The sequence below is a fragment of the Sceloporus occidentalis genome, unplaced genomic scaffold, assembly GCF_023333645.1.
Source record: "Sceloporus occidentalis isolate IW3139 unplaced genomic scaffold, rSceOcc1.0.p SCAF_4, whole genome shotgun sequence".
Classification (NCBI taxonomy): domain Eukaryota; kingdom Metazoa; phylum Chordata; class Lepidosauria; order Squamata; family Phrynosomatidae; genus Sceloporus; species Sceloporus occidentalis.
Window position 1 is genome coordinate 91106824 of NW_028316984.1, and position 25916 is coordinate 91132739.

Genomic DNA, 25916 nt, shown 5'->3' on the forward strand with positions numbered 1-25916 from the left:
GTCCAACACTCAAGCCATTACATCACACTGGTTCTCATGTATGGAAGTAAATCTTTAAAATAAGAAAACCCGTATTAATATATCTTGGCTGAAAACAGTGCACCGTGGGGCCACTGAGTAGTCCGTAGATCCAAAATAGCACTCATATTTGGCAAGACTCTTTAAGAGAGACCTGAGACAGCATGGTGTAAGTAATTTGACTGTTGGACTGGAACTTTGGAGTCTAGGGTTTGAATCCCCACTTGGTCACAGAAACTCACTGGGCAACCTTGGGTAAGTCACACTCTCTCAGCCTCAGAGGAAAGCAAAATCAACCCCCCTCTGAACAAATCTTATCAGGAAACCCCCATGATAGGATTGCCTTAGGGGCACAATACATTGGAGATGATGGGTTTCTTTCACACTATATATTTGTATCACTTTGGCACCTCTTTAGTTGCCATTGTAGTATCCCATGGATTTTTTTTAATTTGCAGTTTAGTGAGGGATATTTATTAGTCAGAGAGCTCCTCTAGTGCCTCCACAACCCCAGGTTTCCAGCGGATGTAGCCATGGCAGTTAAAGTGGTATTAAATTGTGATGGTTTTATAGTGGAAAAGAGAGAAAGAAACCATAGAAAATGGCATGGATGCTTTTAAATTGGACCAGAGTATATGCTTCCCCTCCCCCGCCACTAACCTCCCCATCTTATCCATGAAATTGTGCACAAAAAGTCAACAACAGATTAAACCATAGTGACTAAATTCTGATTCAGAGCAGTGTCAAAAAGGTGTGCAGTGTGCAAATAAATTGCAAATTGGAGATGATTGATGATGTTACAGACTGAAAGCTTTCTGTGCTCATGTAACATACATAAAATGAAATGGCACATTCTTCTCCTTCCTTTGCTCACTTTCCAGTGACTGCCATTTACTATGGGACGGACTATTTAGGAAAATGTGAAATGACTTAATTGCATTGCAGTATTTATTGCAGGCGCTTAGTTGAAATGCTGCCAATGCCACTTTCTTCTTTCCCTCCTACATTTATTTTTGTAGTGCTGGATCCTTAAAACATTTCTGTATTCTTGGTACCTTTTTGCTCAGTTCCACTCCCCACCAGTTGCCTTTTTAACTCTCTCAGGAAGTGGCTCATTTTATCCAGACATTTAAAACTTCAACTGTAGACAAAAATAAGCACAGTACTAGGCTGTACTGTCAGACCTAAATTATAGCACCTGAAAGCCACCACTTAATGTAATGGGTTGTTTATGATGCCGTTGATGTCAGTCCTTGGTGCAGAAAAAAGAGACATTTGAGTCTCCTGATCCAGGAATAAGTTGGAAATTGTTTAATTTTGGTACATTTCTCATTCCTTTTGCTACAGGAAGAGGAATAAGGCTGAGCCATGTAAAAAAGATTTTTTAAAAGAATGCTATCTTTCTTGAACAATTACAAATAGTATTCCTCTTCTCTGAAGAGGCTACCAGTGTATTTGGTTATGTGGCTTTCCCAGTCTTCTATATGTTTGTTGGCTCTCCAGTTTGCAGGAACAAGCAAAGATGCATTTTTTCACCCAGAAGGATTCTGAAGTTTCTTATGTGTGCTTTGTGACAAAAAAGGAGGCCCTTGGAGCTATGTACACTAATTCACTGAGTGCTTTGCAGAGAGAGATATTTCAGCAATAAATAATTGATTGAGGAAAGGTGTGGAAAATAGCAATACAATTATCAGCATGACCTGAAATTCTTTTAGGAAATGAGGAATCTTATGAAAAAGAGACAAAAAGAACTGAGTTCAAACAAATGGTTATAACAAATTACAAATTATTTTTAAAATGCATTTTCAATAGTGTTGTTTGATGCCAGTACTAGAGATCACCAAACTGACACTGAAAGAAATTTAGAATTTAATCTAGAAAAAGTTTCTTCCCAGATGTGAAGAAGATACCAGTGATCAACAGTATAAAAACAAAAACAAGCTACTTATAAAATAGTTATAAAGTTATAAAGTACATTGAGTAAGTCCAACCATTTACATATCCCAGTGTTGTGGCCTCCTGAGCAAGAGTGTGTCTGTGGCCACCTACTCTGGCACCCACAAGACTCACTAGGATTCTTGATTTTTTTTAAAAAAAAGTTTTCTCAATGTTGTTGTTATTTTGACTGGCAAGTCAGCATGATGCAAAGAGAAGACTCTGGTTTCGGGAGCATCTTTGTTTCCAAAAAGGCGTAGGGGCAAGCATTCTTAAGAAAGGGAAGTGGCCAGTGGCCACACTCAGTGTTTTGTTTTGAAGCATGTCCTGCTCTCCAAAACAAACAAGCAAGCTGGCCTTGTAGAAAGTACCCTGGGATCTAGAGAGAGTGACCGGGAACAGGAGGGTGTTTTACCCACGCTGTGGGAGATTGCTTGTGGGTTGCTGTCTTTTTCTTAATGTGTTGTGTTTTCCTGTTTATTTAGGTTTGGAGGTGTGTGGACGTTTGCCTTTTATTTTATTTTGTTGGTGTTTTGCCTCCTTATGAGTGCTGGTTTTGCTTAGTTACAGCCTGCCCCTCCATATTCATAGAGGTAAGGGGCAAACCCTGCTCACAGAAGTAGAAAAATTGTGAATAAATATAAATAAATATTTATAAATAAATATAAATAAAAACTCTGAATTAGGGTTGCCATAAATCAGGACCTCCGAATCGGGACAAATGTAGGACACTTTTTTTTTTTTTTAAGCAGATCCAAGCCTCTTCCACCCAGTTTCACTTTCCTCCCCCCCAAGCCCTTCTGGGGAGAGGAAATCCCCAGAAAGGAGAAGCCTGGGCAGCGGAGGACAAGCCTAGACCGAGGACGCAGGCTCCTGAGGGACTTGTGTGCTCGGCCCAGGCCTGTCCTCCGAGGCCACTTTCCTCTTCCCAGACCTCCCCTTTCCCCCAAAGGGCTCTTTGGAGGGAAGAGAAGGAAGACAGGAAAGGAGAGGAGAGACCTGGGCACTAGCCCAGTCCTGCTCTTCCCAGACCTCCCCTTTCCTGCTAAGGGCTCTTTTTGGAGCCCTTTGAAGGGAAGGGGAGCAGGGAAGGCGAGGACTTGGCGGCTGTGGAGGACAGCCCCAGGCCTCTCCTTGGCAGCTTCATTTTCCTCAGGCCAAAGGGAGAAGCCTGACCCAAGCAGGGAAGGTAAGTAGGGAACTAGGGAGGGAAGGAGGGAGGGAGGAGGCAAGGTGAGGGACTTTTGTCCCCAATCCGATATCCCATGCTTCTTCACCGAGACTCTACTGTACACAGAAAGTGCACTTTGGGGGGGGGAACCTTTGAAAATGGGCACCCACCTCCTCCTCCTCCTCCTGTTTCCCCCTCCTCCTTCTCCTCGCCATGCACTAAGAAAGGGCACTTTTCCCTCCCCCTGGCTGGCCCAGAGTCTCACTCCTCCTCCTCCTCCAAGGGTCCACTTCCTCCTTGAGGCTGGCCAATGGCAGAGTGGGGCTGGAAACAGCTCCACCCCAGCTGCTGTGCCATTGGCCAGCCAGCCTCAAGGGGACGAGTGTTCCCTTTAGGCGCGATGGCTGCTGGCCGGGCCCAAACCCAGGATTTAGAGTGAACCGGACCGTGACCGTGCCAAACTGCAAAAACTGTTACAAGCACGGGCACAGCCGGGTTATGGCATCCCTACTGTGAATGGTGTTGTGTTTTAACCTGAGAGAACCCTCATGTAACCAGAAAAACTATTCTAAAATACATTATTAAATTCAGGTGTTGATAAGCAAATTGGATGTGTTTTGCTATTGTCTGGTTCTCTCTCCTCACCAAATATATAGGGGAGAATTGGTGGGAACAGAGAAAATGAGAGAGCAACAGATTGGCTGACAGTTGAAGAAAAGAAAAACTAGTCAGAATTGCAACCAAAGAGACCAAGAACAGGATGGATGGGTGTATATTAAGGGCTGCCGACTGAAAGCTTTTACTGAAAACTTTCAGTGAATGACATGCATGGAGGCAAAGTACTCACAGGTTTTTTTTTATTCAAGTTTTTCAAAGAGTGTATAATAATAAGGTTAACAAAGGAAAAAGGAAACAACAAAACATGGATGTGATTTTTGCTATGGAAACAGTACACATATCCATGAATACAATGAAGCATCTAAAATTATTTTGTTATTGGGGCAACTGCTAAGTCTTTCCAAAATCATGACTGCTGTGATAGAGGTTTTCAGGGGCAGCAGAAGAAGTGTACTCTGCAAATGCTCAAGGATATTTTTCTTCACCTATTTTAGAACTCATTCTGTTGCTGCTAAGCATGTATTAAGTCTGAAGTGGGTTGTTGGGTGGAAAGTTTTCCTACAACAAGAAGGTGGGGGGGGAGGTTTTTTGGGGGGAACCTTGGTTTTGTGAAAAGCTGTGAGGAAAGTGAGGCAAGGAACTAAAAGTGGATTCTTCCACAGAGACAAAAATCTTACCCTCATCCTCATTGTGTGGCCAACAGCAATATTTGATTTCTGAAGAGATATGTTGACTTTTTATTGTCCATGGGAAGCATATTGTCCCACTGTATGCCTTTCTCCATAATTCCAAGTTTGTAGGGAAAGCTGTAGTTGATGTGGAGAAAACACTCAAGATACAGCTAGCAGTGCTCTTTAGTAGTCAGTTAGCTTCAAGGATCTTCTGCCATAGAGTTACTGACTGACCTTCAGCTAACCCCACGTATTATTGTCTGAGCAATAAAAGGAGATCAATGTCCTCTAAATCTCTGCTTCTTGAGATATCTGATATGTAGAACCAGCAATTATTTTTTCCAGTGTGACAGGAACCACCACTATATTTGTGTCCACTAGCTACAATTGTGCTTTTTTCTTTCCTGGAAACTCTCCAGAGACCAGCAACTGTTGGCTTGTGATCCAGCACTAGTCCAGGGATCACTCCTTGGAGTAGCACTGTGTGGAATGGTATAAATGTAATACAGGTTGTATCTGTCCATGGCATACTGCAAATACTTCCTACTTTGTGTGCTTGTAGTACAATTTTACCTGAGCAGCCGCACTGTTTCTCTGTCAAGCTACACTACTGGACTTTGCTCTTGCTCTGCCAATTAATGTATAGGAATGTCCTTGTTCTAATCTAATGTATAACTTGTCAAAGTGGATGATGTTGTTTTATGGAAATGTACTTATTGAAATTTTCTATTATTTCAATCTTTTATGCCAACAACTACTGAGTGTAACACTGACATTTTTAATATGAACCACTTGGATATTTTGCAGCATGCAGATATTATAAATAAGTAACTAATTATCAAGGAGTGCACTTTTCAAAAATCACATGTTGTTATATCTGTAGAAAGTGAGGACTTCGGATGAATCTGTCTGCATCGTGCATTTGCTTGAAAATCTCCTGCAATGTATTGCCAGTTTGAATGAGAATGAGGTTAGGATATTAAGGAAGGGTGTCCGTTTTAAAAGCCAGTGAAATAATGAACCTAATTCAACTGAAATAACAAAATTATTATTGCATTGAACAGTGGCTGAGGAAAACAAACATTTTTTCTCTATCTCAGTGGGTGGTAAAAGCAGTGGCAAATTCAACAGCACTGAATGGTCCCTTGTGCATTATTGTGATGTTTTACTGCGTCTGTCAGCTCCAAGAAATGCTAGTTTTACTTACTGTGAGTTGAGAATTGTCCAGACTGCTGGGGATTTACATATAGCTGTGAAGGTTATTTTTAAACAGCTTAGAGACCATTCCAGGCTAGAAAATGTCCAAGTCTAAATCCAGTTGGGTGAGGGACTGTCTGGTGGATAAAACAGTTTCTGCTTATTTTACTTTTAAAGATTAGTTGTTATTGAAAATAACTAGGCTTTTGTAAAGACATTTCAGCATTTTTGAATTGTATAGAAGCTGGAATCCAGAAAATGATAGTATCATGGGGAAGGGGATTTTGCCCTATAGTTGATTAAATGAGACTGGAATCTTTTAAAATAGATGGTCATTAAATGGGTCAGCAACTTAGAAAATACCTTAAAAAGGTAAAAATAAAGGTTTTCCCTTGACATGAATGTTTAGTTGTGACCGACTGTGGAGGGTGATGCTCATCTCCATTCCTAAGCCAAAGAGTCAGCATTGTTAGAGAACTGCTCTGGCGATTATGTGGCCAGCATGATTCCATCTGTTACCTTCCCACCAAAGTGCTATCTATTTATCTACTTGCATTTGTATGCTTTTGAACTGCTAGGTTGGCAGAAGCTGGGACAGGCTATGGGAGCTAACCCTATTACATGGCACATAGGCTTCAAACTGCCAACCTTCTGACCTTCCGATCGTCAGAATTTGCATCTTAACCACTAAGGCTCATCAAGCCACTTTGAAAATACCTTACTAGTCCTTTAATTGTACATTTGAACTTGTATCTTGCTTGCATAGTTACAGGGAATCTTGGCAACTTTTCCCACACGCCTCCTGTTGTAGACTATTTTGTTATCCTTTGTCCAAATCAGCCTGAATTTCCCCAGTTTGGCACACGCAAATTTCTGCTTTCCACTTCCTGGGGATGAGGATTATGTCCTCAGCTAGTTGCAGATGCAAACTTGTTTGTCTCCAACCTTTATCAGCTTGGCATTTGCTCTTTGATGATTCATAGGCATGTTCTGTCCCAAGTCTAGATCATTTCTATGTATGAAAATATTTATAGCTCTTAACATATACAGCTTAACTTAATGTAATTGTTTGACCTTCTCAAGTACTTAGAGCTTCAAAAAGTACTCAAAAAAAATATGATATCCATTCTTTGTTTGACCAGAACAGAGAGCAGTCCATTTTTATAAATGTACAAATAATTTTCTGAACTGTTGATTTCTAGCCGTTCTTGTGTGTTTTTCTCTGCAGCAACTTTAAGTGGTTAATATTTCTCTGCATCTATGAAGACATGTACCTAAATCTCAAAATTGAAACATAGGCATTTGGATATGATAGCTATTTGTTTATGGATGCACAAGTTTGTGTGTGTGTGTGTGTGCCTTTTTTAAAATCTAGGCAATGTCTTTTTGCACTTTACTTTGACTTGAAGAAAAGAACATTTTTTCAGGTGTGGCCTTGTTAGCCAAGGTGACTTTGTATTGAGAACTGGATTCCAATACTCTGATATCCAGCCAGGAAGTTCCAGTTCTTCATTCTTTTCATAGCTTTGGTGGGTGGCTTATCACACATTGTTCAATATTTGAACTGGAGAATTCTTGTTCTGTTAGTTGCCTTCTTAGAACTGTTTACACACAACTAAAAATGGAGGAAGGGGGCAGGAGATACAGGGGCAAAGTATAGCAGCCACCCTTTAAAAAAATAGAGGAAATCAAACACTAAATTACCCAAATCTTCATTTTTTACCCCACTGCAAGTTTCACATCAGAACATTTCATAGCTATCTGTCTGGTTTGTATTCTTTTATATTATGAGGCTGTATGTTTAAGGTCAGCACAGTATAGTGGTTTGGGAGTTGGACTACTACTCTGGACACCAGGGTTCAAATCCCCACCTGACTACAAAAATGCACTGAGTGGTCTTGAGCAAGTCACATCCTCTCAGCCTCATAGGAAGGTAAAGGCAAACTCTAGTCAAATCATGCCAAGAAAAACCCAAGATGGGTTTGCTTTAGGGTCATCATAAGTTGGAAAGAACTTGAAGGCACACAACAACTATTTACCTTAAATAAAAGTGAAAAGGAATGTGTTAACGTTGTGTGCCTTCAAGTTGTCTCCAACTTATACCTAAGGACTCTCTCATGGGGTTTTCTTGGTAAGATTTGTTTAGAGGGGATTTGCCTTTCATCCTCTGAGCCTGAGAGTGTGTAGCTTGTCCAAGGCTACCAGTGGCTTTCTGTGGTTGTATGGGGATTTAAACCCTGGTCTCCAGAATCGTAGTCCAACACTCAAACCCCAGTCTACCATACTGGATCTCTGATGCAAAAAGCAATATGAATTAAGCCAATTGCATAATAATAGTAAGACATAGAAAGAACAAGAGCTGTTTACTGTGTGTGGTATGCCATTTCAGTCTGACAGTTTCTGCAAAGAATGAAAAGAGCACAGTAGTTTCTACTGTTCTCTTAGTTAATCATTCAGTCTGTCTCCAGGAACTTGTTTCTAGCACATAGCCTAATGTAAATATTGTTTGTTATCCCTATGATTCAGGCTCTATCACATACATATTTTCTGTGCTGTCGATTAGATGACTTGTCATGCTACTGAAGACTCTGTTGAGCTCCACATTTACCAAAAGCAAACATAAGTTAAATAAGTAATATTATTATTATTATTATTATTATTATTATTAGTTAAATTCATTGTGCATGTGTTTTCATAGTTGTTTACAGGTGATTTGGTACCATTTCCGCCTTTTCTGGCTAGTACAGCCTCTAAAATTGAGCACAGTTTCTGATCTCATTTCAATTCTCTCATGCTGGTTGACTACACCTTGGCTACGTATTGTGCTCATTAATGCAATGACTGAGTGGTTACAAAATAAAACTGTGCTTTAAACTTGTTACTCTTCATTGGTTTTTAAGCCAACCTGGTGCAATCTGTGGGAAATCAAGTATAAACATAGACAGGATCATTGTAGTTAGCTACGTAAATTTCTTGGTTTCTGGATTTTGTGGGGGGTGTTATTGCTGACCTATTTAAAGAGGAGAGCTGTCATAGTTCTAAACTGTCTATCTTCCCCAAAAGAAAGGCTTAGATTGTCTAGGAAAATACAGTTGAAAAAACCCACATTCAGCCAGATGATTCTGTGAATAATCAAAACAGAACTGCCTGTTGGAACAAACAGACTAGAAATTGGGGGCTGGGGGAAGAAGACAAGTACCAAAATCTCCAAATGTCCTAAAATTTCCACTAGTTATTGTTTTTGTTCTTGAAGCAGACTGAGGCATTCGTCTGAGAATGAAATCAAAGCACGTAGACTTAAACTCTTGTTTCTTTTAAATATCTCTGCAGGAAAGACTCACAGACATGATCTAGAAAGCCTAATCTTCTGCTGTTTTGGTGATGGAGCTGAAGGTCTGGGTGGATGGTGTCCAGCGGGTGGTATGTGGTGTCTCAGATCAGACCACCTGCCAGGAAATTGTCATAGCTTTGGCACGTGCCATTGGTAAGTAATCTTTCTTTCTTTTACTTTTCTGTCTAAAAGTAAGCCTGTACCTCAATCCTATGTATGTTTACTCAGAAGCGACTTCTGTTAGGCGAAATGGTACTTACTCTCATACACATATACACAGAATTACAGTTTTCATTTTCTTGCCTGAATTACTGCTTTAAAATCCTTATTTCAGACGAGTGCTTTACTCACACCTCTGAATGGTCACATCCATATTATGTAAGCAAGGACTGTTCCTATGTAATAAATGAATAGCATTGATACCTGCGTTCATGTGAGAAGCTTGCAAGATTTATTTACACAGCTAAATTGCCCAAAGGCTGTCAATATTTTGCTGTTTAGAAGTAGAATAACTGAACTCTGTATGAAGAGATTGGTTTGAGCATTGACTTGCTGGTATGGAAATCATTCCTGTATCTGGGCATACAAGTGGATTCTCTGCTGAAGACTTGTTTCCACAGTTTGACAGCACTGCCACTGCTTCTTCTGTGTGCCTCACACAATTGGGTTATTGTGGCTGTGCAGAGGATCCCTTCAGAAAGTTCTAGAGCTGAGTAGCTTAGCATGAAACCGTGCCCACTCCTGCCTACCATGCATGTCCCCACCTGCCAAGCTGCTACCCCTCAGTTTCTCTTTGTCTGCCAGCAGAGCGATGAACTTTGTGTCCTTTCATCGAGTAGATCCTCCTTCATTTTTTGTCCTTCATTTCTTTCCTCATGTTGTCTATCCAGTACTTCTTCCTTTTCCCTTGAGCTTGTTCTGTTTGGGAAATGAGCATGTGGTGCTAGGGCTTCATGTCCCAGTCTTTCAAAAACAGGGCTTTCCAGATTCAAATCCCACATCTGGGAGAAGTCACTAAAGGTCACAGATAAGATTGCCACCAACCAGCCACTTTTTATTGCCTTCTCGACCACCACCAAACTGAGGAAACCAAAGTCCTCAACCTCTGTACCATGCCCATCTCCATTTTTTGACCGCTGTGTTTTCCTCAACCTTCACTTCAGTACTGATGCTTGCCTTGGTCATAAGCAATACATCCATGCAAGCTACTATAGTACAGTTGGCCCTTTCTATCCGCAGGCTTGCCATCCCCAGATGGCTCCCGCCCTGTTCTCCCCAATGGTGGCACTTAGACGCAGCCGTGCTGTCATTAAGAAGAACAGGAATTGAAGTTCCATAATTTTTGGCATCTGCAAGGGGGGGAGGTCTGGAAGAGAATCCCCATGGATATGAAGGGCCAATTTTATCTGCACTGGTCTCGCCATACCCTCAACCGACTTGCTCTGACTATTCCAAGTCCTCAAGGAAGAGACCATCCTCACCCAACAGTTGTCCAACTACCTAGGACCAGCCGGACTCAAAACCAAAGGAGAAGGAGTACAAATATTTGAAACAACTCAAAACCCTACCCAGGGATCCCGCTAGATACCAACATCCTCAGCATCCCTCACAAGTACCTACATCCTTGGTACAGAAGGAACCCTCTTTGCTGCCTTCGACAATACTTGACCATCAGTCCCAACTGTGCAGGATATACAGATTACCTTGAGACTCATGATTCTGAAGAGCTGTCCCCTCAACAGGACTAATTATCCCTTGTTTCATGACCCGTGCACAGACACCATCGGTAATGGTAAGACTACTTTTCTCCTCAGTCTTATTTAACAACCACTATCAGATGGAACAGTCATGGAAGAAATCCCCTAGTCTCTACTGTGCCTACTCACCATTTTACCATGACTGGTGTTACCATCATGACTATAGTCAGTTCCATCACTCACCCAGTCATTAGAACCAAAGCCACTCAAAATATACTTATGATTATCCTGGGGGCTGACCTCGTCACAGAGATTGACTCTGGCATGGAGGCTCTCTGCGACCCCACTCCCCAATACCCACATTACCTCATTCCTTGCCGACTTCACTCCGATATCATCCCCATTCTCCACTACCAAGGACTAATGCCATGATATTGAAGCCAATATCTCTCCAGTATCAGCAGCATCTACCACACAACCCCTCTACATGATCACATCTGCAGTCTACTCAACACCCCTTCTAAACATTATCTCACAAGATTCCTCGGTGGCTCTGATACCTTTAGTCTCCAGCTCCACAGCCCCACCAGTCATACTCTCTCCTGCCATACATCTGCCACATCTCTGAACCCTCAACACCAGGATCTGCCAGACACTTTAGAAAGGGGATATGATTCATATTCCTTGTCCCTGGACTCCCTGTCCCCTCTGATGTTGTCCCCTTTGAACGGCACCAAGAAGACATCACTGGGCTCATCCCCAGGGGGCAGTGAATGGCCAAGTCCTTAGGCTTGGAAACTGTATCTCCTCTGCTCCATTGGTTTTGGTTTCAAACTCAGTGATTTCAGTTGATTGACTCATAGACTCCAATCCTAGCCATGACCAGTGCTACAGGAGCTCCTCAACCAGTCATGGTGGAAACTTTCTTCCCTGCCACTGACTTCATGGTGCCTGGAGAGTCTGTACCAGACCCAACCCAAGAGTGCTAAATTTCAACACCCAAACTCTGTTCTATAGTAGTGGTGATATCCTAATCCAAGAGCGGGAAGCAGGCACATTACACAGGGAAGGCAGAGGGTTGAACATGTATGTGGTGCACACCCACAAACTCAGAGTATCTGTCAGGTTGTAAGCCCCTCACACTGGACTTAAACCTCAGTTCCCCTCTGGAACTCATAAAACTGTGTTCACTCACTGGACTCAACAGAACCCTATTTGAAGTTCTTAAATGTCACAACGGAACTGTCAATCTCTCCCCGCTAGCATTTCATTGGCTGAGAGCAGCTGGCTCGTGATTGGCTGCTGCTGTTGCTAAGCTAATCCATCTTTTCTCCACATACCTCCCTCCTTAATAAGTTATTGATACATTCAAGCTCCTTTTAAGCTTGCATGTCTCAATGAGTATTCAAGTGATAGTTCAAAACAATATATCAGTTTTAAACACTTTACCTATTTTTATACTTACCCTTAAACAACCTTATGTATATATCTATAACATCATATAATCATCAAGTTATACATATAATATTTATATATTTAAATACTTATTTTATCAGTAACCATTATGGACTTATGTATCTTTCAGTTTTCTCTGTAAACAATAACCAATTATATATATTTTTTCTTTTAAACATATGTCCAATATCAATTCTATCTGTTATAACAACTTACCATATTTTTCTTATAAGTTTAGCATATTACAACCATAAACCATATCGCTTGTTGGGTTTTAACACTTTAATAACCTTTTCCCCCAGCTTTAGATCCTTTGTATGTTCCGTTTAAATTTATTATCAACCATAATTCAAGATAAGAACTGAGACCTGGCTGGGGACCGAGAGCGATGCAGTCTGGGCACAGGCTCTCCCAGCCGGGTACACAGTCAAGGACCAGATCAGGTTAGGTGGGCGGGGGGGTGGGCGGTGTTGCCTTGGTCTATAAGAACACCCTTCCCTTAACCAGGAACCATGTCCAGAAAACTGACTTCATCGAGTGTATTTACCTGACCCTGAGGGCCAGGGACAGGCTGGGGATTCTGTTGGTCTACCGTCCACCCCGTGTGCTAACAGACTCCCTAGCCGAGCTGACACAACTGTTCTCGGAACTGGTGCTGGAGTCCCCTAGGCTTCTAGTCCTAGGGGACCTCAACATCCCTTTCAAGGCCAGCTTACGAGGTCCAACTGGTGTGGCTCGGGAGTTCATGGCTACCATGACTGCCATGGGCCTGTCCCAATTGGTCTCAGGGCCTATGCATTGCGCTGGTAACACACTTGATGTCGTCTTTAGTACGGACATGGACACTCTATGGGCAGAGGTATGTAATATCTCTGCCCTATCATGGACGGATCACTTCCTGGTTGAGGCTCGACTTAAGGCTTCTACCCAAATCCCTCCCGGGGGTGGAGGACCTATTAGGATGGTCCACCCTCGAAGGCTGATGGAACCCAAAAGATTCCAAGAAGCCCTAGAGGGGTATATGGTTGGAACTGACGGCGATTCTGTTGATGCCCTGACTAACATCAGGGATAAAGATCTCTCCAGGGCTATACACAGTATCGCTCCTAAGCGTCCTTTCCGGCCCGCTTCCAACAGGCAACCCTGATATACGAAAGATCTCAGGGAAATGAAGCGGGCCGTGCAATGACTAGAGCGCAACTGGCGGAGACACCAGCAGTTATCTAACAAGACACTCCTTGAGACCCTTTTGAGGTCTTACGGAGTGGCAATAAGTGCAGCTAAACATTCGTTTTATGCTGCACGTATTGCATCCGCGGAGTCGCATCCGGCAGAGCTGTTCAGGGTAGTGAGGGAGCTGACACAACTGCCCCCCTCCCTGAACCCTATATTAGAACCATCTAAAGCCTGCTGTGACGAATTTAACAACTTCTTCGCGGATAAAATTTCTCGGATAAGGGCTGATCTCGATGCCAGTATTTCTTCAGAACCTATAAGAGAGGTATCCAGAGCTTCCGTGGACTCTATTAAACTGGATCATTTTGAGTTTGTGAATACCGAGGATGTAGACAAGATTCTTCGAAGTGTTAGGAAGACGACATGCTCTCTTGATCCCTGCCCCTCATGGCTGACAGCCCAGGGGGGAACGGCAATAACATCTATGTTGTGCCGTATAATCAATTCATCTTTTAGTGAGGGCCGTTTTCCATCTAGTTTAAAACTAGCAGTAGTTAAACCTCTGTTAAAAAAGCCCTCCTTAGAACCCCTGATTCGCAACAACTATCGACCTGTTTCGCTGCTGCCTTTTTTGGGGAAGGTGATCGAGAGAGCAGTTGCCTTCCAGCTTCAAGCGATCTTGGATGAAACGGATTTTCTAGACCCATTTCAAACTGGCTTCCGGGCGGGCTATGGAGTCGAGACTGCCATGGTCGCCTTAGTCGATGATCTCCGTCTGGGCATGGACAGGGGAAGCGTATCCCTGTTAGTGCTTTTGGACATCTCAGCGGCTTTTGATACCATTGACCATGGTATCCTTCTGGAACGCCTAAGGGAGTTGGGTATCGGGGGCACTGCACTCCAGTGGCTCCGTTCTTACCTCTCGGGCAGATTCCAGATGGTGCAGCTGGGGGACGTGTGCTCCAATGAGAGGGCGCTTACATCTGGTGTCCCTCAAGGAGCCATTCTGTCCCCCATGCTATTCAACATTTACATGAAACTGCTGGGAGAGATCATCCGGAGACACGGGGCGCGGTGTTATCAGTACGCTGATGACACTCAACTATGTTTCTCTGTGTCTCCGACTGATGCAGTGACTAGGGATGGCATCTCTCCTCTAAATGCCTGCTTGGAGTCGGTAATGGGCTGGATGAGGGAAAACAAACTCTGTCTGAATCCAGAGAAAACGAAAGTACTAGTGATAGGCTCCCTGGGCTCGGGTAGTGAAATTTCTCCACCTGTCCTGAATGGGGTCACGCTTCCCCTGAAGGACTCAGTTCACAGCTTGGGAGTGCTTCTGGACTCGTCACTCCAATTAACATCTCAAGTGGATGTGACGGTCAGAGGTGCCTGTTATCAGCTTTGGCTGATACGCCAGCTGCGACCCTATCTGGGCCGGGGGGACCTTGAAACTGTGGTACACGCTCTGGTAACCTCTCGATTGGATTTCTGTAATGCACTCTACATGGGGCAACCCTTGTACCAATCCCAGAAGCTTCAATTAGTGCAGAATATGGCAGCAAGATTGGTCGCCGGTTGTTCTAGAGCTGACCATATAATGCCCATCTTACAAGATCTTCATTGGCTGCCCATTCACTTCCGGGCGCAATACAAGGTGTTGGTAATTACCTATAAAGCCTTAAATGGCTTGGGCCCAGGTTACTTGGAGGACCGCCTCTCCCCATATAATCCGCCCCGCACACTCAGGTCAGCTGGGAAGAATTTGCTGAGGGTGCAAACTGCGAGATATGCATTGACCTTGCAAAGGGCCTTTTCCATCTCGGCCCCGCAAATTTGGAACACCCTTCCCGATGAGCTCTGCTCCATCACCTTCCTGGATCTCTTTAAAAAGAGACTCAAGACCTTCTTTTTCCATCAAGCTTTCCCCCATGTGCCTTGATATGTGTGGTTTCCCCCCTGTTATGTATCTTGTACCATTGATTATCAACTCAGCTGGCTTTGATATGGTTTTTATGGTTTTAAATTGCGATTAAATTTTTATTGTCAAGTTTTAATGTTATGTATATATTGTGTTGTTATTTTTGATTATTGTATTTTGTATTCTTTGTTGTGCACCGCTTTGATCAGTTTTGGAAAAGCGGTATATAAATATTTTTTTTAATTATTATTATTATATTCAATCTTCTAACCCCTCTCTTACTGGATTAAAGACTAATACACTGGTGCCTCGGGTTACGAAATTAATTCGTTCCGCCATTCCTTTCGTAACCCGAAAATTTCGTAACCCGAAAAATAATCCGTTAGCACTGGAAAGCCTATAGCTGCACTTTGCAGCATTTGAATTTCGCGCCGAAATGAATTTCGTAACCCGAAAAATATTTCATAACCCGAAACAGTTTTTGCCAATCCAACTTTTTCGTATCCCGGAAATTTCGTAACCCGATCATTTCGTATCCCGAGGCACCAGTGTAGAGCCTTATCCTTTGTCTGTGACTCTTAGACTTTATATTGAAAAGCTCAAGTCAGAGAGTATTGTATTTTGTTTTTACGTGGTAAAACATGGTTTTCCATCCTTTTGTTTGTGTATTGGCTTTATGGTAATTTTCCAAAAGTGTTTGAACTTCTCTGTCTTTAGAGTTTAGCCTATTTTTCAGTCTGGCTATCTCTGTGTACAAATCTTCAGTTTTTAACTTCATGTTATCAAGCTCATTTTGACCTTTATTAACTTTTCGATGCAGAATCTGATTTGCTTGTTTTAAATCATATAGTTATTCTTGGTGGTTTACAGACCGCCCTTTCCCCAACAGATTGGGGCCTCAGCTGCCACAGCAGCAGCCTCTGAGGCCCCGATCCGCCACTTTCCAGGCTGTGGGAAAGCGGCAAAAGGTCGCTTCCCCATGGCCTGGAAAGGGGTGTCCTTGGGGCTTCATGCCCCAAGGACACCCGACAGTGGCGGGGACGAATAGAAAGGGGCCACTTGGCCCCTTTCTCTTTTGTGTCGCTAGCGCAGCCATGTAAAGGCTGCGCCCAGCGACACAAACCTAGAAGGAGCACCGTTTCAGCGCTCCTTCTGGCGCTGTGGAAAGGGCGCCCTCGCGCAGCGGCAGGACGTCACTTCCACACAGCTCTGTTTGGAGGCGGCGCTGTCATGACGTCCCAGTGGTGGTGCCCATGTAGAATGGGCGCCACCATTTTGTACGTCCTAGGGTTAGGGCGTCCGGAAAGGACGTCCTTTCCTAACCCTAGTACGTACCTAGTATGTACTTTTTTGCGTCTGGAACACGCCCTTGTAACTTTTTATTTTCTTGCATTAAAGCCTTTTCTATTCTTTTGAATAATCTTCTCATTTGCACCATCTAGCAAACCCTGTAGTCTGTGAATATCTTTTTCATATTTATGTAGTGTTTCGGTGGACTGTTTAGATGACTGTTTTATTCCAGAAACTATATACTCTAAATCTGAAATAGCTTTTTCTTTCTTATCTAAACTCTCTTTTAGAATAACAGTTTTCTTTATTTTCCCTTCCATAAAGCCTTGTAAAGTCTGGTTTTCGGACTTCAGTTCAGCTACGTTTTCTTGAAGTGTACTAATACAATAGAGTCTTGATTATCCGACATAAACAGACCGACTGATAGTCGGATAGCCGAAAATGTCGGATAATCCGAGGCTCAGTGTCCTCAATGGCGGTGCGCACATGCACCCGCACCGCCATTGAGGACAAAAGTCCCTCGCCTCCCCTCCCACCCTCCCTCCTTCCTGCTTACCTTAGTCCTTACCTTACCTTGAAGAGGCCTGGGTGCCCGGCCCTGTCCTGTCCTCCGTGGCCGTGGAGGACAAGCAGGGGCCGAGGATGCAGCCTCCTCAAAGAGACCTGGGTGCCCGGCCCTGGCCTGTCCTCCTTGGCCGCGGAGGACAAGCCTGGCCGAGCACCCAGGCCTCCTTTCCCAGGCCTTCCCTCTCCCTCAATGGGCTCCCTGGAGTCCTTTGGGGGAGAGAAAAGGGAGGCAGGGAAGAAGAGGCCTGGGCGCCCAGCCAGTCCTCCTCTTCCCGGACCTCCCCTTTACTCCAGAGGGCTCTTCGGAGTCCTTTGAGGGGAAAGGAAGGGAGGCAGGGCAGGAGAGGACTTGGCGAAGGTAAGTAGGGAACGAGGGAAGGAAGGGAGGAGGGAGGGGGAGGGGGGAGGGGAGGCGAGGGGCATCGGATAATTCAGAGTGTCGGTTAACCGAAGGTCGGTTAACCGAGACTCTACTGTAACTTCATCCTGTCTCTTAATTTACTGTACTTTACAGAATCATCTAGCTTTTGTTCAGTTTGTAAAAGCTTTTTGTTCAGTTCCTTATTTAGAAGATCTTTTTCTTGAATTAAACTCTCCAACTTTTCTATCTCTTCTAACTTTCTTATTGTATCAACCATATTTTCTTTAGGTAGCTTTTGTTTTTGATTCTCTAGCTGTTTTCCACTGTGTTTCGCTTTCAGGGCAATCTGGTCTTCAGACTTCCGTCTCCGAGTGAAGTTTCTGTCTTGTTATTGCTTTGTAGCACAGTCCGTGATGAGATACCACGGCTACGTTTGGCGCCAGGATCACCACCTTCAAATCTGTAGGCAGCAGCTTGTGAGCTGGAGAAACACCTCTCCCCTTCCAGAATAACTGAAGAGAACACTGTAGACAAAGGTCTCTCAGATGAGGCTTTTATTCTTAGCTCTGTACATATTGGAACTCCTATCTACAGACATCTACACAGTCCACCATCCATCAAACAGAAAAAGCCACAAAGTCAACTGACTATCCTCAGCCAACTGTCAGAACCAACTGCCAAGGCCAACTGTCAACAGAATATTCAAATTCCCCCCAGCCAGCGCCTGATTGGCTGATGACCCCTGGCTGCTGAATAGCTGGCCTGTTGCTATTAAATCCCACATTGTACATTTTACTATGGACTTTACATCCCAACAGTGGTGACAGGTTTTCCACATAATTAACTGCTTTTGAATCTGACTTTAATTCTTTACTTTATACCTTGGGACAATTGTATTTTAAATGTCCTCGATTGCTACACTCATAAAATGCTTTATGACTGGATTCTGGGTTATCTTTTTTAGACCACTTATTTTTCTTACTTAGCTCAGAGTCACACTCTCTAGACTCAGTTTTTTTCTCCTCAGCCTCATTTCTGTCATGGTGCCAGGGCTTAACATTTTTACCGTAACCAGACCTCTCACTTGAGGCTTCCCCATTTTCAGGGAGTTTCTTATCGCCATATTCTGTTTTAATTTCTGTTAACTTTTTCTCATTTTTTCTTATAATAAATCTTTGTTATGCTTCAGTTCTCTCAACTGTTTTTAAGCTCCATTTCTCTTAGCTGTGTCTCATATTCTTTTTTCCTTAATTCTTTTTTATGTTTCAGTTCTTTTAATTCAAGCCTAATCATGTCAAGCTCTTTGTCTTTTGACTCTGTATCATCACAAACTTGTTCAAAATTAGCTATATATAAGGCAAGATTACCTCCAATAACATATTTAGGGGAGAAAATTGCATCATATAGAGGGAAACCATTAATGTTATTCTTGACAATGTGAGTAACTCTAGATTCTAAACTGATCGTTAACTCCATGTCTTCATTTTTATGTCATGCATATCTCTCATTCTTTAGTTCTTTCATTTTAATGTCATGTATTTCTCTATGATGAGTACAGTACTTCCAATTTCTATTAAAAGCCTCTCATTTTCAATCTTGGCCAATCCAAGCTTGATTTTCCAAATCTCCACACTCTCATGTGATTTAGAAATGGAGGTGTCAAGGCTGGCCACCATTTCTTTTCCAACTACCTCTTCTTCTACCATTTCTGGCATTGTTGGAGGCTGGACTTTGTTATGTGGCATGTTGTTAGTATTTCCCTACAATTAACAAAACTTTTACCTCAGGAAACACTTTTATTTTGCTGTGTCTCAACTAAGTATAAAGAATCCCCTTGGATCTTGAACTCAGACTAGTGATTCCTTACTTTACCACAGACTTTTACCTCAGGAATCACTGTGTGTGCTTTTTCCTTTCCTACCCATCTCTTACAATTACCCAGTACATTTACCTCAGAGACTAGTCACTATCTAGCATGGTCAGTCTCCAAATAATCTCCTACAAGATCCCCTTTACATTTACCTCAAAGATTATTCCCCTGACACAAACACCTAGATTTTAAACTGTAGGCTTTCTTTTCTTTCAGTTTAATCAACTATCAAGTATCTGGTATTTCACACTCAGACCCCTATAACTCAAGCACACCTTTAGCAACCAGATTTTTCGGATCCCTGCGCTGCCTACCAATTTATGTGATGCACACCCACAATCCTTTCCTATGATGGCAGGCACCTGGGAGTTCTTATCCCACTGCTGCCACAAAATTATGTGACAACCCACTCCAGACTCTTTATGTTTAGTAGCATGTTGTGTTTTAAAACTCATGCCAAGTGGTTTTTTAAACAATAATAAAAGTTTATTAGAAAACAGAACTGTAAAATGTATGATGGATATGAAGTTGTTATTTTAGTCTTTCTTGGGCACTTGGTTCCAGATGTATCTTTGTATTCTTATTATTAACTCAGCCACCCAGGATACGAAATCCCTCAGGATATAACAGATCTGTAACTCAACCTGTCAACTCTTTACATTGTCAAAGTTATTGTTTTCAAGGACATTCACCCTGCCCTTTTCTCGTGTTTAGTTTCTCTAAGCTCTATCCTGCCACTCAGGCAAAATATAACCCGCAGGTTATTTAATAATAATAATAATAAGAAGAAGAAGAAGAAGAAGTTTTATTTATAGACCGCTATTCCGCAATGATCATAGTGGTGTACAATAAAAATTGCAATACAAAATTAGCCCCTACCCACCCCCTCACTCCCTCCAGGCTGGACGATGACAGTTGGCCGTGGAGGGAGGGCTCTGTCCCTTCAGGGCAGTCCTGATGGTGTTGGACCCACCCTCTCACTCCCTCCAAGCTGGACGATGACAGTTGGCCATGGAGGGAGGGCTCTGTCCCTTCAGGACAGTCCCGATGGTGTTGGACCCACCCTCTCACTCCCTCCAGGCTGGACGATGACAGTTGGCCATGGAGGGAGGGCTCTGTCCCTTAAGGGCAGTCCTGATGGTATTGGACCCACCCTCTCACTCCCTCCAGGCTGGATGATGACAGTTGGCCGTGGAGGGAGGGCTCTGTCCCTTCAGGGCAGTCCTGATGGTATTGGACCCACCCTCTCACTCCCTCCAGGCTGGACGATGACAGTTGGCCATGGAGGGAGGGCTCTGTCCCTTCAGGGCAGTCCTGATGGTGTTGGACCCACCCTCTCACTCCCTCCAGGCTGGATGATGACAGTTGGCCGTGGAGGGAGGGCTCTGTCCCTTCAGGGCAGTCCTGATGGTATTGGACCCACCCTCTCACTCCCTCCAGGCTGGACGATGACAGTTGGCCGTGGAGGGAGGGCTCTGTCCCTTCAGGGCAGTCCCGATGGTGTTGGACCCACCCTCTCTATTTCTTTAAGATATCTCCCTAACTCGGAGTATCTGTCAGGTTGTAAGCCCCTCACACTGGACTTGAACCTCAGTTCTCCTCTGGAACTCATAAAACTGTGTCCACTCGCTGGATTCAACAGAACCCTATCTGAAGTTCTTAACTGCCACAACGGAACTGTCAATCTCTCCCTGCCAGCATCTCATTGGCTGAGGGCAGCAGCTGGCTCGTGATTGGCTGCAGCTGTTGCTAAGCTAATCCATCTTTTCTCCACAATGTTCAGCTGCAGGTTCTCCTCTCTGGCCTAGCAGTACCAGTGGCCAACATACAGGCCTGCATGTCTGCCTATCAGAGGTTCCTCTGGGACAAGATGTTCTCCTTTATTCCCAACTTCCCAAGAGACCACAGCTCTTCAGTTCTCCAGGAAGCTCTGGTGCTATATACCCAACAGATACAGTTGGCCCACCACCCCGCAGAGAGCACATGGCCAGAGTAATGTCAGAGACACCACAGAAATTGAACAGGATGAAGCAAGTGAACATCACTTTTGTTTGCTCTATCAACAAACAAGGAGATACATATGCTGGGAGAAGGGGCGGCATGTCCCATAGGGAATAATGGGGCACGCACTGCCACGTGCACAAGCCCCATCCATTTAAATGGGGCTAGAGCATAGGCAGAATTTGCTTTACGCGGGGGAGTCCAGAACAGATCCCCGCATAAAGAAAGGGCTGACTGTATATTCATACTTAGATGATCCAAACAATTTAATGTACCTTTTCATGGGCTTCCTGCTGCTTGCAGATGCCATGGCAAAATTCAACAGGAACAGGTCCAATGCAGCCTTGATTGCACCAATCTTGGTCTCTGGGACAATTTTGCTTCATTTTTCTCCTCTGTCTCTTCTGGGGCTGAGTCATGTCTCTTTCAAAGACAGCAGAGCAAGTGGCACACTCTCAGAGATATGGCCTCCACCTCAACCTTGAGTAACTCAGGTTGTCAGCATGGAGGATAACTCCATGATATCACCTTCACTCACTGTGTTCTTGACAATATCTAGGAAGACCTCCATTATGTGATCTGCTGACATAAATTAAGCAAATTCTGCGCATTAGCATCAGAGAGATCAGAAGCATCCTCTCCCACAACGCTCCCAACTGTTCTCCACTTCAGAGAAAAGTTGTCCTCCAACCAGAATTATGTTGGCGTGAGAGAGGACCTGGACCAAGTTGGTTGGCTCTGTTCTGTAGCTCCACTGATGAAGCTGTTAAAGATTTTGCACAGTCACTGCTTCCCCAAGAGGCTCCTCTAGACCACTTGTTCACCTCCACTCCAAAGAAGTTGCTTTGGAAAAAGCTTTTCATCAGCACCAGTGGGAAGCAACACTTTTCAAGAGGAAGTCACTGATAGGGCCGCCAAATTTTTAAAAAAGAAAGAAAGAGGGGGGTGGGGTGGGTTCCTGTACCTTGAATGGTTATGTAAAAGAGGGTATTTCAGCAAGTTTTGCTCTTCATGCAACCAGGTAACAAAATACCTGCTGAAATTCCCCCTTCTACATAACCATTAAAGGGGTAAAATTCAGAGACATAGCCATGTTAGTCTGGCATATGAGTATGCAAAGGGCTCTTGTAGCACCTTTGAAGCTAACTGAGTGAAAGAAGCTGTAACATAAGCTTGATCTACTGCCTCAGATGCATACAAGAAGTAGGTTAAGTCTATGAAAACTTATTCTACAACTTCTTTTGCTTAGTTAATTTGCCTACAGGTACAGGATTCCTCTCCAGTTTTTATGATGGCAGTCCTTAACAGATGGAGGGGAGAAGAATTCCCCTCTATATGTTGTATCTTAATCAAATTGCTGCCCTCCTGTAAAGAGGACAGAATGAAATCCTTCATTGGCTCTAGTGAGCGACTTTTCCCCTTAGGTTTAATTGCTGGGCTCTCTCTGTGTGTATGTGTATGAATGAATAGATATGTGTAAGTTGGGGGAAATGCCTCTAACCAGGTTGTGGACCCATCCACTAATACAGTATATATGTGGCTCCAGAAATGTGTGCCATAAGGAAAGGTTTATGCATCCTTGGGAAATGCATGTTCCTTGAACTCCTCTTGCTGAGCTAGTGAAGGACTAAAGGTGATATTGGTAGGGCTGTATTGGAGAAAAAGTAGGAGGAAATAGTTGCTTAAAATATCCTTCCCGCTTTTCCCTATGAGTGCGTCCTGAACAGCTTCTACCATGGCTGGGCTTTCTTCCCATTCCAGAGCAGAGGGAGAAGAATCAAAGTGCCTGGGAGGCACTTACAGGAAAAACTGGTTCAGGAATAGTTACATACTCACTTCTCTTTGTCAACTCTGTCCCCAAACATGGCTTACAAGGAAAATGGGCAAGGCAACCCAATATTTTCATTGGCAAGTGAAGGTTCCCATTGTAGGTAATCTCCTGTTCCAAAACAACTAAAACCAGCTTCTCGTATTTAGTACAGGCTGGGCAAAGTACCCCCAACCTCTGGAGCCCCCTGAAAAGTGGAGAGACCCCACCACCACCAATACTTTGCTCCTGCCCTGGCTTAAAATCTTATCCTTGGAAATGCTCCCCCCCCCCTTTCCATCCACCTCACCTCAGTCCCTTACTTTTCAAACCCACACAGCTAAGGGTTAAGATGAAGGGTGGTGGGTTGACATTTAAGAGAATGATGCAGAGAGATGGCTCAAGATAGAATTGTGCTATAGCTAGTTAAGGGTTTGTGCTCTGCAAATAATATTCTTCTAATAACTGATCATGTTATTGCCAACTGACATTGTAAAAATGTGTGTTATAGCAGAACTTATTGTATGTCGTAAACAGTTTCTTCTTCCTGACACTGGCTCATCCTGTAACCAAAGGCAGTTTCAGGTGTTACAAACAAGTGTCACTGTTAACCTGTATTACCTCTCTGTAGTCAGCCTGTGACATACATTTATAACATCTCCATGGGTATCCTTACTTGAAAGCCCTCCATGATGTTCTTCTTTCAGAGAAGCAGCCATTGTTTCCCTGACTAGTAGTGGTGAGAAAAATGTTTCCTTAAAGCAATTCAGGGCACTTTTATTCTGGGGGTTCAACCTTCACTCATGGGAAACTGTCTAGTAAGAGTATAGCACATGCCAGTGCTGTTATAGGAGCACTACTGAAATGCCCCATACAAATGGCCACCTAGTTGATTGTGCTTCTCCCTTTTTCTTATCCCAGTATTTCTCTCCTCCCCACCTACCGCCTCTTTTCAGACTAGTCCAGCCCACCCCAAGCCCCCCATGGAGCAGTTCAGCTTTAAAAAGAAAAAAGAAAAGAAAAAATTCCCATCAGCATCTTTGAAAGCTTTTTCTGCTGGACTTAATCCTCCTCCCCCATTGCCATCCCCCTTTTCTTTTGTGTCACGTGTTAATTAGATTAAAAGCCCAAGGGGGGGGGGACTCATTGTTGTACTTTTACTTGTAAAAGTGATGGCACTATATAAGTACATAATAGTGATGATAATTAACAGTAAACTGCAAATCCCAGGATCCGATAGGCTGGAACCTTTATAGTGAAAGTAGAATCATAACACCATAACTATGTAGTGTTGAAAGGGACCTAATTGAAAAGAAGCAAAAACAGGTAGCAGAAACCTTCTCTGTCAGTTGTGTGACTCCTTTTTATAAGCTACATCCTCAGTTCTATTTATTTATTTTATGCACTTCTGTACTGCTGCTTAGCCAAAAAGCCTCCCAGATTTGGTTTATAAAGACGGTCCCTGCTCTCAACATGACAACCTGAATTTAAGACATGAATTTAAGACAAGGAGTAGGAAGCAGAGAGGAAAAAGGCAAGTTTGGGTTACAATTTTTATAATAACCAGTTGGTTTAACCTGATGAAATGGCTCCTGACAGGTGACAATTGTGGGAGAACTGATGGCAGCTGGTGTCACAGCAGAGGCAAAGGAATAGCCCTAGTTGTCCTACCCGCTTACTGTTGTCAAGTTCCTGTGGTGGGAAGGCCCTGTGGCAGTCTTCCCAACTAACTGTTATTTGGAGAAGGTAAAAAATAGCCAGAGAAATTCCTGTTGCTTCTTGCCTTCTCCATATGGTCAGTGAGAGAAATGAGAGAAATTTCTGCCATTTCCTGGTAACCTTCTACAGCTGGCAGAAGGTGGAAGTGTCTAGTGGGAACAAGTAGTGGTTGGCTAATTTAAAAAACACTAATATTTGTGGACCGCTGCCTTATATTCCCCATTATATGGATGCGAGAGCTGAACAGTTAAGAAAATGGACAAAAAGAGAATAAATTCATTTGAGATGTGGTGCTGGAGAAGCGTGCTGAGCAAAAAGAACAAAGAAATGGGTCCTAGAACTACTACTACTAATAATAATAATAATAATAATAATAATTTTTATTTTCCCTCCTCTCCGTGCAGATCAAGGTGGGGTTACAACCCAATAAAAACATACAATACAGTTGATAAAATCCAATACAGTACATCATCTCAATAACAAAAATCATATAAAAACTAATTTGTTATAGTACAGCAGTTTATAGCAGTAGAATTGCACACAATCATCATTAAGGGTTGAAGGATGGATCCTAATCAGGGTCGGATAGATAGGCCCGCTGGAAGAACTGCTCAGGCCTGAAGTCTCCCTGGAAGGAAGGATGATCAAATTGAGGCTGCCATACTTTGGCCACATCATGAGAAGGCATGAATCATTAGAAAAGACAGTAATATTAGGAAAGGTGGAGGGAAGTAGTAAGAAAAGAAGACCACATGCTAGATGGATGGACTCAAGGAGGTCACAGATATGAATCTGCAAGAACTTAGAAGAGTAGTGGAGGACAGGGAGTCTTGAAGTTGTCTCATCCACAGGGTGACCATGAGTTGAGATTGACTCTAGGGTGGTTAACAACAACAAATCTCACTGAGTAAAGAAGGTTCATAGAATCGTAGAGCTATCCAGTCCAACCCCCTGCCATGCAGGAAATCCAAATCAAAGCATCCCCAACAGATGGCCATCCAGCCTCTGCTTAAAGACCTCCAAGAAAGGAGACTCCACTACACTCGGAGGGAGTTTTTTCCACAGTTGAACAGCCCTTACTGTCAGGAAGTTCCTCCATATTCTTTCCCTCTTT

At 43.3% G+C, this 25916-nt stretch overlaps 1 protein-coding gene across 2 annotated transcripts in view; it reads left to right on the plus strand.

Moving 5' to 3' along the window:
- Positions 1-25916, plus strand: part of RASSF7 (Ras association domain family member 7) — a 78312-nt gene that overhangs the window by 39790 nt on the left and 12606 nt on the right. For both annotated transcript variants that reach the window (XM_089520865.1, XM_089520866.1), the window contains exon 2: positions 8941-9094. In XM_089520865.1, coding sequence (XP_089376991.1) covers positions 8992-9094 — 103 coding nt within the window. In that variant the 5' untranslated portion in view covers positions 8941-8991. The remainder of the gene's footprint in view (positions 1-8940; positions 9095-25916) is intronic.